Genomic DNA, 13,283 nt, shown 5'->3' on the forward strand with positions numbered 1-13,283 from the left:
CTTACTTTTAAATATCGATTTACTGCAGACTTTTCACTTTCAAGCATGTATACCTACTGCTAGTTGGATTTCTGCTGATGGAACATTGGCTTAGGCCACAACCAAAAGTCCATTAAGTTTATATTACACAGCCATCATACACTTAAAATTTTCCTCCTTCGTTGGCTATAGCAGGAAGGAGGGGCATGAAAATATTACTGTGGAGAAGCTTGCACTATACTTCTCTAGCACATTTAATACTCAATCCCTTTGTGAAGCGTCTACAGTTTAGAAATGTACTGAGTGGACAACAAAAAACAGATTTAACCCATCCAGTGTGTAGTTGCTCAGTCCCTACTAGGGAACTACGACTAGATTTCTGTGCAAAAAAAACTGCTTGGGTTGCCTACCGTGAACCAGCGTGCAATGCCAGCTGGCACAAGGCACACCCTTCCCGAACTCACATCAAGCATGACACACATTGCCCCTACACACTGTTGTCATCATCATCTGTATCTAAAAGGTGTTATGTAAGGTGGTATATGTAAACCAGTACCACACCAGTCATTAATACTAGTGCGTGAGGTACGTGGGGGTGGTGTCTGAAGAATCAGAGATGTGGGCTGGAAATATATTCTTAATCAGTGTTTTGCAAGCAGTGCACAAGCCCAGTCTATTCTAGACAAAGGAATGTTGTTTCACCTGTTTTCCTGTCGCCAATTAAATTAAGCCAGGTAGTACCTGAAAGGACAAAGAAAAGTACATCTGCATCTATGTAAACAAAGTCATCAACCTAAATGAGCATGGGAGAAGACCACTTAATGATCACAATAAGGGATGGAGCCTACCACACTCAGGAAGCCTTCTTGGCTCTTGAAACAGAGACAATAGATTTTGGGAAATATAAGCCAGAGCAGAAAGCCATTTTGGAATCCATCACAGAGGGGGAGCAGTGCTCTTTGAGTGCATGAAGAGGGGATCCTCTGGGCTTGAAAACAGAGTAGCTGGAACTGACTACAAGTGAGAAATCTTAAAGCGTAACTTGTTGAAACTCAGTATCAGCCACTTGAAAACGTTTTTTACTTATAACCATCTCTCTCATCTATTCTTTCTTAAATCTGTGTTCTTTGTTAATTTTTGTTTTATTGAAAAACGCAGCAAAACTAACAGGCTTGTGTGTGCTCTGTCTCTTTGGAGGCAGTGAACTTAACGTGTGTTAAGTGAGCGGGACTGGCTGCTGCAGGGCAGGTGTTTCTGGGAAGACTCAGAACAGGAGGAGCTGTTAGTGTTACCCTGCAAGATAGGAGGGAGAGAGAGCTCAGTGGTTTGAGCATTGGCCTGCTAAACCCAGGTTGTGAGTTCAATCCTTGAGGGGGCTACCTATGGATATGGGGCAAAAATCTGTCTGGGGATTGGTCCTGCTTTGAGCAGGGGGTTGGACTAGATGACCTCCTGAGGTCCCTTCCATCCCTGATATTCTAGGGCAGGGTGAGGGCTTTGTGTTGATGTTCAGCTCTGACCCAAAGCTGCACAGCCCAGAGTTACAGGGACAGGGCTGACAGAACCCCTTACTGGTCTGGGTGAACCTCCATAATATCACACCTGTTGCCAGTGGCTAGTAGTAGTTCATGATGTTCTGCTGCACCCTTACAGCTAATGGAAGAGTGACATAATTTATCCTAACTGAAAGTCCTTATTTTTTACTCATGGCTATGCTCATGTTCCTTTGTTTCCTTGGGTGAAGGATAACTTAGGGGTTCACTCCCCCTCTCTCTATAGTCCAGTAAACCTCTGAACTATATTCTGCTGAAACTCCTCCCGCTATAAAGTTTTCCTTGCGGGGTGTGGACACTATGCTGTCTTCTCCCTTGCAGATGATTTTTATAATGCCAGTGATCTCTTCCTGCAACCTCCAGTACAAATGAATAGCTCACTTACTTTGGCCACTCCTGCACTGGTTTAAGGCATTGGCCTGTTTCCTTTGGCTGGAGAAAACTTGTTTATCAGCTGCCCTGCCATGCCTCGTTTAAACACATTTTAGTCACATTCTAGAAATAGCTGTAAAGTTCTCTGGGGGTTGACCATACATATATCATGCAAGAATATTAATGATCAGTGCATTATTAGTTTTTCAAAGATATTACATGCCATCTTTTGCATAAATATCATGACAGTGTGCCATTTGGACTTGGGGTGCTCTTAGCATCTCAGACACTCTTTAGATAAACACTAATCTCAAGCTTGACATGACAAACCAAACTTACCTATATGTGGTGTTTAGTGACCAACTCCTAAATCATTTACCATGTTTAGTGTATATTTTCTTGTCACTAGAATTTGGGTCAGGGAAGAATCTTGTCCTAGGGGTGTATGTGTGGTATTTACAAACCAAAAAAAAGCAGCTGTACATATAATAACCTTGCACATCATGAATCTTCTACTTATCTACAAACTTAAGTATAGTGCAGGCATTGTTCCATTTTCAGTGGGAACAAGAAGTGCTTTCATCCTATGGTTTTCAGACAAAAGGCTTCTACTGTTTACAAAAACAACTTTATTCCTTTCATTGCAGAACTTGACACACCTTATAATTAAGCCTCTTGACCCATCCTTGTTTTAATGATTATTCCTCATAATACATGAGTTCAATCTATCCCCAAACATTTAAATGTATATTACAGTAGTACCCAAAGATCTCAGGCAGGATTGAGCTCTTGCTGTACAAATAAGGGAAGATGCATACCTGCCTTGAAAACAATCTAGAGAGAGTGAATAATGTGTGTATATAAATCCTCTCTGCTTAACTTGCTTGGAAAATGGTTACTCCCAAAGTAAGCATCTTGCAAGCTGCTGTTTTCTGATTTCCACTCATGGATGTAGTCCTGGAAGCATGGAGAAGCCAAGCAGTTTATTTTACTCCTATTAGAACTTCGTACAAAACTCTGCAGTGGCTTGACATGGGAAAAAAAAATCGGTGGTGGTTTATGTTTCACTTTCATTTACTTTTACTTGCACTGTTACTTAGCTGCTTCTCTGGATAAACATCCATAAGTCCCAAGGTGGCTACCAATGAAAATACTGCCACCACTGTTAGTAATACCCTTAGGGCTTTAAACCAGCTGGGATAAGTAGGAAGAAGAGCAAGGTCATAATGCAATGCTACCCCGAAGCCAATTATCACCATGATTGCAGCTTGAGTGAGGTCCTCTTTAAAAAGTATGGCAAACCAGGCCAATAAAGGGGGAACTATACTGTTCCCTAAGTTCATCCAATCAGGAGTGGCTGGGCTACTTTCTGGGAGAGCAAATCCCCACCTGACTCCTCCTAGAAAAGAGACTATAGTGGCCCCATATGTCATTTGAGCAAATGCCAATTCGGGGTAGTAGGTCTGTTGGACAGCCATAATCAGTGGCACTGAAACAAATGGAATCAACCCTGCAAGGCCCAGGTAAAAGGCAGGCTTTGGTGAGTCCTTGAGTGACCTCATATCATGGCGCAGAAGCCCCAGCTGGGGTTCAGGATCTTTTGGTTTCCTTTTCTTTAAGCAGCGGAGGGAGCAATGGAATCCCTGGGCCTTGGTTACACAGGCTGAGGCCTGGCTGAGGAGCTGAGGTCTCGACGGATGGGAAAGAACTCTTTGCAGAGGGAGACTGAGAGGAGAAGGACAAGTGGTCTTATTCCTTCCATACTGTAGTAGTCTGCGAAGGGTCAACTTCTGGAGCTGCAATTACAAAACCTATTAAGAGCATCTGACAAGCTCTTCTTAGCCTGGAGAGATGATTAGTTATACCCTATATAAAACTAAGCCCATCCGTGGAAATCTACTGTCTAGTATGTTCATAGGTTCATAAAGATTTCCCCCCCCACCTTCACTTAAAGCAGTGATTCTCCAACTTTTGTACTGGTGACCCCTTTCACACAGCAGGCCTCTGAGTGCGACCCCCCCTTATAAATTAAACACACTTTTTTATATATTTAACACCATTATAAATGCTGGAGGCAAAGTGGGGTTCGGGATGGAGGCTGACAGCTTATGACAGCGCCCCCCCCAACATAACCTCATGACCCCCTGAGGGGTCCCAACTCCCAGTTTGAGGAACCCCTGACTTAAAGGGCACTGCTGCTTTTATGAGAAGTTGGCTTTTTCACTACTTTCTAAAACAAAAAGTAGCAAACATTACACAGAGGTTACAGAAATAGCTGCTTTCCTCCCGTGTCTGACATGGCCATGACCTGTAAAGAGATTATCTGTGCTTGTGTTCTTTTTGCTGCTTTAGGGTGAATAAAGAAGACCTGAAAGGTTTCCTCCAGCTACTTCCTTGCTTGTGTTTTCACACTAGAAGTTAAAGCCCACCTTAGAGCAGAAGTTTCTATGATGAGTAGGGAACTAGTGCAATGATAGATATCATTAGAGCCAACACAAGAGAGTAAGTGAAAGGGAAAAGGATTAGTTGTCACTTTAAAAACTTGTTTTGAAACACCTGGTTAAGTTTAATTGACTTAAGATTTTGGATAAAGAAAGTCTGTGTTAGGATTAAGCACCTTCACCTTAGCAATTAAGGTGTTAGAGCTCACAATAAACACCCCTGTTATTGCCCTGAGGCCCTCTTGCAAAAACTGACATTCCCTGAAGTTGCTGAGGAAAAAGCACAAAAAACACAATGCCTTTCTGACTTCTTTATAATCAATCAAAAGGGAGCAGCTACACACCTTCTAAAAAATACTTTGCAGATTGTGACCTGAGAATGTGGAGACTATCATCACCATGATATTATTGTTCCAGTGAAGAGGAATTTTGTGGTGCATATATGATGCAGACTGTACACTTAAGTTCTGTCCATAGGCACACCCATTAAACCCCACTGATTTCAGTATGGATACAGAGACACAACTGAAGGGAGGACTTGGCTCTTTAATTTTAACAGCTATCCAATACCAGTGACAAAATATATCAGTAAGCCTGTGATAAAGCCATGTGGCTGAGCTGCCGTTCAATGATGCCCGGCAAGAATCAGGGAAAAAATGGTTTACAATTCTGTACTTTTTAAACATTAGAAAAGTTCCTTTGGAAAAGAATAAATATAAAATTAAACCTCAGTCTGTTGTAAACTATGGGCCAACTGCATTTTATACCCAAGATGCTTTGCCTCCTGTTTGGTTTTGTTTTGAAAGCTATTTCAGGATCAATTAGATAACACATTAGAAACTTACTTTTAAAGGTATGTGGGAACAACATCGCTGTACAAGGTGAAACATGTTTGTCTTAGCAGAAGGCCCTAAAGGATGAAAAAAAACGTTAGGAAAATCAACTTAGTGACAGCCTATACTAGGTAGAATATCCAAGTTTAGAGCATGTGTCAGTATAAGTTACTACAATCTGTTTTCCCTATTGACCATTTTGTTTTATAAGAAGCAGCAGATCAGGACTACGCATCTTTGGTTTTGTCACTGTACAGCTAATAACATATTTGCTGTACTCCTATAGCCAATTAATTATATTGAACTTTTACAGGACATTTTGTTTTCAAGTCACTTTACAAGCTGAAGTCATTAACTTGTAATGCATTTTAGTGCCAAATCAGGGCTGAATTATATCTCAAGGTGTCCCTGAAGTAGGTAAATAGCTCCATTTTACAGATGGGGAAACTGACAAAGTATAAATGGTTTGTCAAATCATTGAGCTGGTTGATGATAGAGCTTGAATAGAATTCTGTCTCCCAGCCCCAAATTGAATCCACTAATCCTACCAAAAAATTCCTCTAAAGGTTGGCAGTTTCTAGGTAATATTACCACTGTTCCTTTTTAAAAAAAGAAAAAACAGAGATTACTGTGATAACAAATAATTTTAAGTGGGTCCACTGTATTAAAAGCCTCTAGAAGCCTCAACCAAGGGGCCCGCGTTGTAAAACGAAGAGTTTACAATCTGACTAGCCAGCACAGCCATAGGGAGTGACTAAGCCATTTGCCCAGAGAAAGCCTGTGGCAGAGGTGGGAACTGACCCCCGGAAGCCCCCTGCTCTGTTGTAATTAACAGTAACAGATACCGATGGTCTGGGTCAGTTTCCTTGCACCAGCCGCTGTGCAAACACCCCCTGCAGAGAGCTCCAGGCAATCAACCCCTGCTGCAGCCCACCCCCGCCCGCGGCCCTCTCCGGGCCCACTCACCCTCCCAAGGGGGGCACGGGGAGCAAGGCCACGCGCAGCAGCAGCGGATGGGGAGGGACGCAGCATCCGGCGGAAGGCGCTTGGCTCCCCCTGTGCGCCGGCTGTAAAGCCCCGGCCCAGAACATGCGCTACCCGCTCTAGTTCCGCTCTGGCTGCGGACCAGCGAGACCAGCTGCCCGTCGAGGGCTTGTCGCTTTACTTCTCTCCCCTTGCCCCGAGTGTTTCAACAGTGCTGAGGGTGGGAGTGACAGGGTTAAAAGGCATCAATTCTAAAGGGAGGAGAATTTACATTAAAAAAAAAGTACAACAGTGTATCTCACTGATGGACAAGGCGAGTCCTGACGGTTGTGCTGGCCATTACTTAGCTAATGTAAGTATTTCCATTGATGAGGAGGGTTAGGTCAGTGGTTTGGCCATTGACCTGCTAAAACCAGGCTTGTGAGTTCAATCCTTGAGGGGGCTCTTTAGGGATCTGGGGCTTGGTCCTGCTTTGAGTAGGGGGTTGGACTAAATGACTTCCTGAGCTCCCTTCCAGCCCTGATAGTATCTGAGTGCATGTAGACCATCAGTACAGTCAAAAAGCATGAATCAGCCCCCCTCCCCCCCAATAATAATCAAGGGACTGGATAAATCACTTGCATGGGTGCAAGATCAGAGCCTGGATTCCCTGGGAGGGTGCTGCCCAAGCTAACACCCAAGTTCTCTAGTCTCATTTATTTAAATTAAAACTGCAAGCAGTTCTGAGTAATCAGAATGCACTTAGATACAGTTCTCAAGCACCAGCTTTGCAGTGTAGCTACAGTAACAATTAGCACACATGCTTTTCATGTTCAAAGTGCTACCCAGACATTGACTAAGTAGTTAATGAAAGATAAAGTGGGTGAGGTGGTATCTTTTATTGGACCAACTGCTGTGGGTGAGAGAGACAAGCTTTCCAGCTACGCCAAGCTCTTCTTCAAGTTAATGTATTTGTGTGTCTTGTATTTATGCCTCTTTCAGGGCTGGCAGTGGGAGCTACCACCAATTGTGAGGTCATTTTTCTGTATCTTTTTCTGCAACAGTTATACTGAATGTCTATTGCTTGCTGGGCCTGATCGCTTTCCAGTGGTTTCTGTGAAGATTAGCTAAGGTTTGCAGAACATGTTAGACGTAAATAGCACTAAGCATTATTCCAGCAGCTGAGGAATCCTCCTTCTTGCCCTGCAACTGGAAGTCTCTCTGGGGCATAATTTCTCTGCTGCTGGGTTGACTGTGAAGCTTCTCTTGCTGAATGTAAAGCCATTGCTGTGCCTTCCCCCAGTTATTTCTGCTGCAAGTTATAGTTCTGCTGACTCCCTGGCTCATTGAGGAAATATCTGTTGAACAGGAAGGAAGGATTGATTTATACACAAAGCCTTCGCCTGCCTGTCTGCTCTGTCACTATCTGAATCTCCTCGCTGCTGTGGCGGAGGGGAGGGGCACATGCTTGCTTTCTAGGATTACCGTACTTTGCTTCCTTCCAGAGGGGTTGAGGCTTTCACTTGAAAGGGAAGGAGGCGGCCGCAGCAGAGAAGGGACTACAAATCCCAGCATGCACTACGATTGTGGCCCCCTCACAAAGGGTGAGGCAGGTGGCGCAGTGCATCCTGGAACTTGGAGTCTCGCGGGGGGAGCAATCCGACCACCCCCCATGAGAGACACAAACGGAGCGGGAGCGCGCGCCGCCTGGAGAAGGTGGGGGGGCGGGGAGGTGTCCGAGGCAGTACGGGCGGGCGCGCGCACGGAGGGGCCGAGGTAGACACTGGAGAGAGCCGTATTCGCGCGAGCGCGCGCGCGCCCGTCCGTCGAGCACGCGCCGTGGCGCCCACGGAGCATCCCGCTGGCAGCCCCCGCGCCGGGCCGGGAGCGGCGCGCGGCCAGACCGCGCCAGGTGGGTGTGTCCCCACGCGCCCGCCCCGCCCCCCGGCCGGCCGCCATTTTGGGCAGAGCTTTGTTATGGTTGTGGGGCCGCGGGAGGCAGCGAGGGGCCTGGCCGGTGAGTGCGGGGCCCCGCGGGGGACGGGCCTCTCCCTCGGGGCTGCGGGGAGCAGCCAGCCCCGGCACCGCACCCGGAGCCGCCGGGCCGCTCCCACCGAGCCCGGCCTGTGCTGCGGGCTCGGGGCCTTGCTGCCTCAGCGCCGTGGGGCGGCGGGGCTCGGGGTCACGGGGGGGTGCGAGGGCAGGGCTGGGGGGCGTACTGGGCCGCGGTGTGAGGGGGCGGGGCTCGGGGCCGTACGGGGGAGCAGACGGGGGGGGCAGGGCTCAGGGGAGCAGGCCGGGGGGGGCAGGGCTCGGGGCCATACGGGGGAGCAGACCGGGGGGGGCGGGGTTCGGGGCCGCGGTGTGAGGGGGCGGGGCTCGGGACCGTACGGGGGAGCAGGCCGGGGGGGGCAGGGCTCGGGGCCGTACGGGGCAGTAGGCCGGGGGGGGCAGGGCTCGGGGCAGTAGGCGGGGGGGGCAGGGCTCGGGGTCAGAGTGGGGGGGGCAGAGGGCTGTACGGGGGGGACCCTGGGTTTTAGAAAGGCTGAAGGCGCAGCCAGGGAGATGGGGGTTCGGGGGAGAGGGGCAGTATTGCAGGGCAGGCTCTTGGCTGGGGGATGGTAGGGGCAGGAATGGGGTCTCTGTCCTGGGGGAGGTAGGAATTGTGGGGGCTGTGGGGATGCCCTGGAAAGGAGGGTGAGGGAGGGGTGCTGGACAATGAGTAATTTGACGCTATTTTCTCTTTCATTTGATCCCAAAACATTTCAGTGTGAGCGTTTGGAGAGGGGCTGATCTGGGACAAGCAGGCTGTCTTATAGGTTCTTGAAAAAATGACTGATCAGGCAGGGGGAAGGCTAATCATAGTGTAGCAAGCAGCTCTCACTTGCAGGACAGCAAAGTATCTGTAGGGGCCTCCTTGTTTGATAAAAGCAGATATGCGGTAACTCCCAGCAAAGTTTTTGTTTACCTTGAAAGTTTCCTACAGCCTCCTGGACTTGGTTTATATTCTACAAGCAAAGTTTGTTTTTTCTGTTTCTCTCACCATCAGGTACTCTGGGATCCCTTGGTGCTATTTGAAGCCAGCTGAAATTAATATTGTTTCAAACATTGTCCTTGTCATGAATAGGCCAGTGGCTTTTTGAACATTCCGTGGATGGTTGCAATGTGAATAAAAATTTAAGTCTAGAAGGGAAGTGTCAAGGCTAATGAAAACAGTGAAACCGTTTTGCCATTAGAATTTCCAGTTTAAAAGTGGTGTTTTGATGTTTATTACACTAATCAACTTCAGTGAGAAACACTGATTATTGGTGCACATACCCAGTTCTCAGAGCTCAGACACCTGAGGCTCGGATGCGAGACAAACTCAAAATGAGATATAATTGCAGTAAAAGTTATCTTTATAATCAGCAAAGTTGCAGCATTTTGGTTGCTCTGCATTAGAGAATACTAAGTTTCAACTGGTTAGAAGTAAAACTGGTTCTAAAATTAGTGATGCAGAGAGAGGTCACTTTTTAAAAAAAATTCTGGGTTAAAAAATGTAACATGTTTGCTAATAATCCAGGTGAACTGAATTTTGATTTATAATTTTTGATGCTTTCCAGTTGTTTCTGCTGTTTTTCTAGGATTTTTTTTTGTCAGATGCTTCTGTGGCTTTTGAAGAAGGAAAGTAGTATTCATGTTACATATGCTTTGCTTTGTTTTGCAAACTACTGTACTGGCAGGAAATTAGTTTGCATAGCAATTCCTAAAGGTACTACAGAGTTTTTCATACAATATCAGGGTTGGAAGAGACCTCAGGAGGTCATCTAGTCCAGGGGTTCTCAAACTAGGGGGTTGGGACCCCTCAGAGGGTCTTGAGGTCATTACATGTGGGGTTGCAAGCTGTCAACCTCCACCCCAAACCCTCCTTGCCTCTAGCATTTATAATGGTGTTAAATATATATAAAAGTGTTATAATTTATAAGGGGGAGGGGTTGCACTTAGAGGCTTGTGATGTGAAAGGGGTTGCCAATAAAATAAATAAAAAAGTTTGAGCTCCACTGATCTAGTCCAATGCCCTTCTCAAAGCAGGACCAATCCCCAGACAGATTTTTGCCCCAGATCCATAAATGGCCCCTTTAAGGATTGAACTCACAGCCCTGGGTTTTGAAGGCTAATACTCAAACCACTGAGCTATCTGTATTGCAATTAATAATAGTGTTTTTAATTATATTTACTTCTTTAAAGCAAAGCAGTGTATGGATTGAAAATAGATCAATGTTTTTCCTTCATCTACAAGATAGCAACTTCAGTTGCCTTTGGTTAGTCATTTTCTTCTAAATATTGTAGAAAATGTGTAATTTTCAGTATGAATTTTAGGTGATTGTTCTTGTGGGATAAACGCACTAGGAAGAATAGACTATTAATGCCTTTCACAGCAGGGATTGAAAAATACCTTGTGTTGAAAGGTTGTTACCATAAAGCCTTGCATTAGTTTAACTAAAAGTTTTTTAAACAAGTTTAAATTTGGGCAAGCCTCTGAATGGACGTTCTTAAATCGGTTTTAAAAATGGCTTATATTTAGCTTAAATCTGAAAGGAAATTTCTCAAACTAAGTTGATATAAGCAGTTTTTAAACTGATTGAAGACTGTCCATACAAGCACTTGCATCAGTCTAGATCTGTTTTAAAATGACCATTAGTCACCTGAGTGCAAGTTTGTGTGTAGGCACGTTCTAATTATCAAATACTGATAGTCTGAAATAAATGGTCAATTTCTTCAAGCTCCTTTTCATATGAACATGGCAGTATAGGTCCCTCTACCCAGTAAAGTTGCAGTTAACAAAATTATGCCAGCAACATTAAGTGTTCTAAAGACTAGTGAAGTTGGGAGTGAGAGCAAAAAGATGTGGGGAAACGATGCAAAAAATATTTGAGATGAGAAAACAGAAAAGAGAACTGAAGAGATGAGCTGAGCTGTGTTAGAGTTTCACATGCTCCTAAAAATGCTAGTTGACTATGAAGATAGGTATTGTGTGTTGTTCATGTGTTGAGAGAGAAAAAATGTTATCTCTTGAGTGAATAAGGTTCGCATTCCAGTAAAGTTCTCTATACTGCTCTGGCCAGGGGACCTGGTATTCCAAAATCCCAGGGCCTGAGCCAAAAGAGGAACAGGTATAGTGCAGTAATTCTACCCAGAGTAATGTAAGGGCTTGTCTACATCACAAAGTTGCAGCGCTGGTGAGGGGGTTACAGCGCTGCAACTTAGGAGGTGTACACATCTGCAGGGCACCACCAGCGCTGCAACTCCCTGTTTGCAGCGCTGGCCGTACTCCCGTTTTGTCTCTGGTGTAGAGGATCAAGTGTAGACACTTACCAGCGCTTTTCTTGACCTCCATGGAATAAGCAGGTATCCCAGCATACCTGAGGAAGCCTCTAGTAATCAAGATGGTCTCCTTCCCCAGTTTGCTCTCGCGTTCCCCGAACCCCGAGCAAGCAGGTCTCCTTCCCTGCGTTTTGCAGGGTGGTTCCGGGACCGAGAGAGCAAACCGCGGCGAAGCTGGTCTCCTTCCCTGGTTTGCTCTCGCGTTCCCCGAACCCCCCTTGAAGCCGCCCAACAGTGCTGCAGTGTGGCCACATCTAACACCACTTGCAGCGCTGGTTGCTGTAAGTGTGGCCACTCTGCAGCGCTGGCCCTATACAGCTGTACTAATACAGCTGTAACAACCAGCGCTGCAAAATTTTAGATGTAGACATGGCCTTAGATGAAGAAACAGCCCTGGCTTCAGAGGAACATCTCTTCTCCCTCTCCCTGCCCCCAAAATTGCTGGTAGTGAAAACAGTAGCTGGTGCTGCAGTGAGAGCTTTGAAAAATCTTCTAAGAAACAGTTAATGGTCTATTACTACTGTTACTTGTTGGAAAACGGGACCTAACCTTTTAGTGTCTGCCCTGCTTTGTAGTCCTAATCATGTTTGATAAGTGTTTCCACCATGGTTATGCCATTTATGCTATGTCAGGACTTCAGATGCAAAATATATAATGGGAACAAATGGATTTAAAAAAATAAATCCTGCTCTCATGCAGATGTCTTTAGTGATAAACAAGGAGCAATACAAATACGATATGTAGTGGAACTGACCTATAATGAAGCAAAATGAAAGTAACAATCTTCCCAGTTCCAGTTGTGAAAAGGACTTATATTTAAGAGGGTAATTCCAGTGTAAGGTCAACTTTGTTTTATAAATAAAATGTTTTTGTGCTTCAGAATTCCAGTTAGTGCTAGGAAAGGAACTATTGCAGAGAATAGTCATTAGCAAAAGTTCCAAAACAGTATTACAAAATTTTAAACACCATTCTGGACAAATATAAATCTTATTTCCTGAAATGGTATCAAAATGCTTTTGTTCTACCTCTGGTAGCGCTTCAGCAGTTTAATACTGGTTCAGGAAGACTGATGCCGAAAGCCATTTTTAGTAACAGTTAGTTACCTATCTTAGATGAGGCCTAAGAGGTTTAAATTAAGTCTTTTATAAATAATGTTTTTGAGTAAATATGGAGCTGTCTGAAAAATGAATGCAAGAGGTGATGAATGGGCTATAGGTGTTTGTATAAAGTTGAGGGTTTTTTTAAGGCAAGATAATTCCAATGTGAGAGTATAAAGGAGTTTGGAGAATTTAAGTCTTGTGATTTTTGTGTGTGTGGGTAAAATAATAAATCTGGTGACTCCTGTTAGTAATTTAATTACTTGAGAATGGCCTATTTTAAAAGAGCTTTCACATTGAACCTCTTCAACTGTGGTATTCAGTCAACTCTACTGTTCCTCACAGGCTTCTTTGGGATGTTTTGATGGTATAACAATTGCAAATGGTATCACAGTAGCGGTTTTCCTTTCTTATAAGGAATAAACCTTGGACAAGAATTGTGTGTGTACACACAGACACACTTTTTTAGTGAATTGTATGTGACTCGAGCTATTGGAGCTGTATAGTTCAGTTGAGATGTATGTATTTTTTCCAAGTAAGTTAATTTCTTAAACAATTATTATTTACTGAAGATTGACAATACTAATTTTTTTAGAGAATATAATAGAAAACTTGGTCTTTGTTGAGCATCTTGTAGTCTGTCTGACACAATACTACTTAAATATAAGAACATCAGTGATG

At 44.7% G+C, this 13,283-nt stretch overlaps 2 protein-coding genes across 7 annotated transcripts in view; one reads left to right on the plus strand and one right to left on the minus strand.

Annotated features, from left to right (window-relative positions):
• Nucleotides 1–2,516: 2,516 nt before the first annotated feature.
• Nucleotides 2,517–6,233, minus strand: TMEM69 (transmembrane protein 69). Of its 3 annotated transcripts, none has more exons than XM_030571561.1 (3): nucleotides 6,145–6,233; nucleotides 5,191–5,255; nucleotides 2,517–3,700 (listed from the first exon to the last, which is right to left on the minus strand). In XM_030571561.1, the coding sequence occupies exons 2-3, from the start codon at nucleotides 5,233–5,235 to the stop codon at nucleotides 2,975–2,977; spliced, it is 771 nt and encodes a 256-aa protein (XP_030427421.1). In that variant the 5' UTR covers nucleotides 5,236–5,255; nucleotides 6,145–6,233; the 3' UTR covers nucleotides 2,517–2,974. The 3 variants fall into 3 exon arrangements, with proteins under 3 accessions (XP_030427421.1, XP_030427423.1, XP_030427424.1); XM_030571563.1 differs by lacking the exon at nucleotides 6,145–6,233 and adding an exon at nucleotides 6,024–6,112; XM_030571564.1 differs by lacking the exon at nucleotides 6,145–6,233 and adding an exon at nucleotides 5,900–5,997.
• A 1,840-nt stretch (nucleotides 6,234–8,073) lies between these two features.
• Nucleotides 8,074–13,283, plus strand: part of GPBP1L1 (GC-rich promoter binding protein 1 like 1) — a 45,479-nt gene continuing 40,269 nt past the window's right edge. For all 4 annotated transcript variants that reach the window (XM_030573969.1, XM_030573972.1, XM_030573973.1 and 1 more), the window contains exon 1: nucleotides 8,074–8,158. The gene's annotated coding sequence lies outside the window, so the exon portion shown is untranslated. The remainder of the gene's footprint in view (nucleotides 8,159–13,283) is intronic.

The sequence above is a fragment of the Gopherus evgoodei genome, chromosome 8 (assembly GCF_007399415.2).
Source record: "Gopherus evgoodei ecotype Sinaloan lineage chromosome 8, rGopEvg1_v1.p, whole genome shotgun sequence".
Classification (NCBI taxonomy): Eukaryota; Metazoa; Chordata; order Testudines; family Testudinidae; genus Gopherus; species Gopherus evgoodei.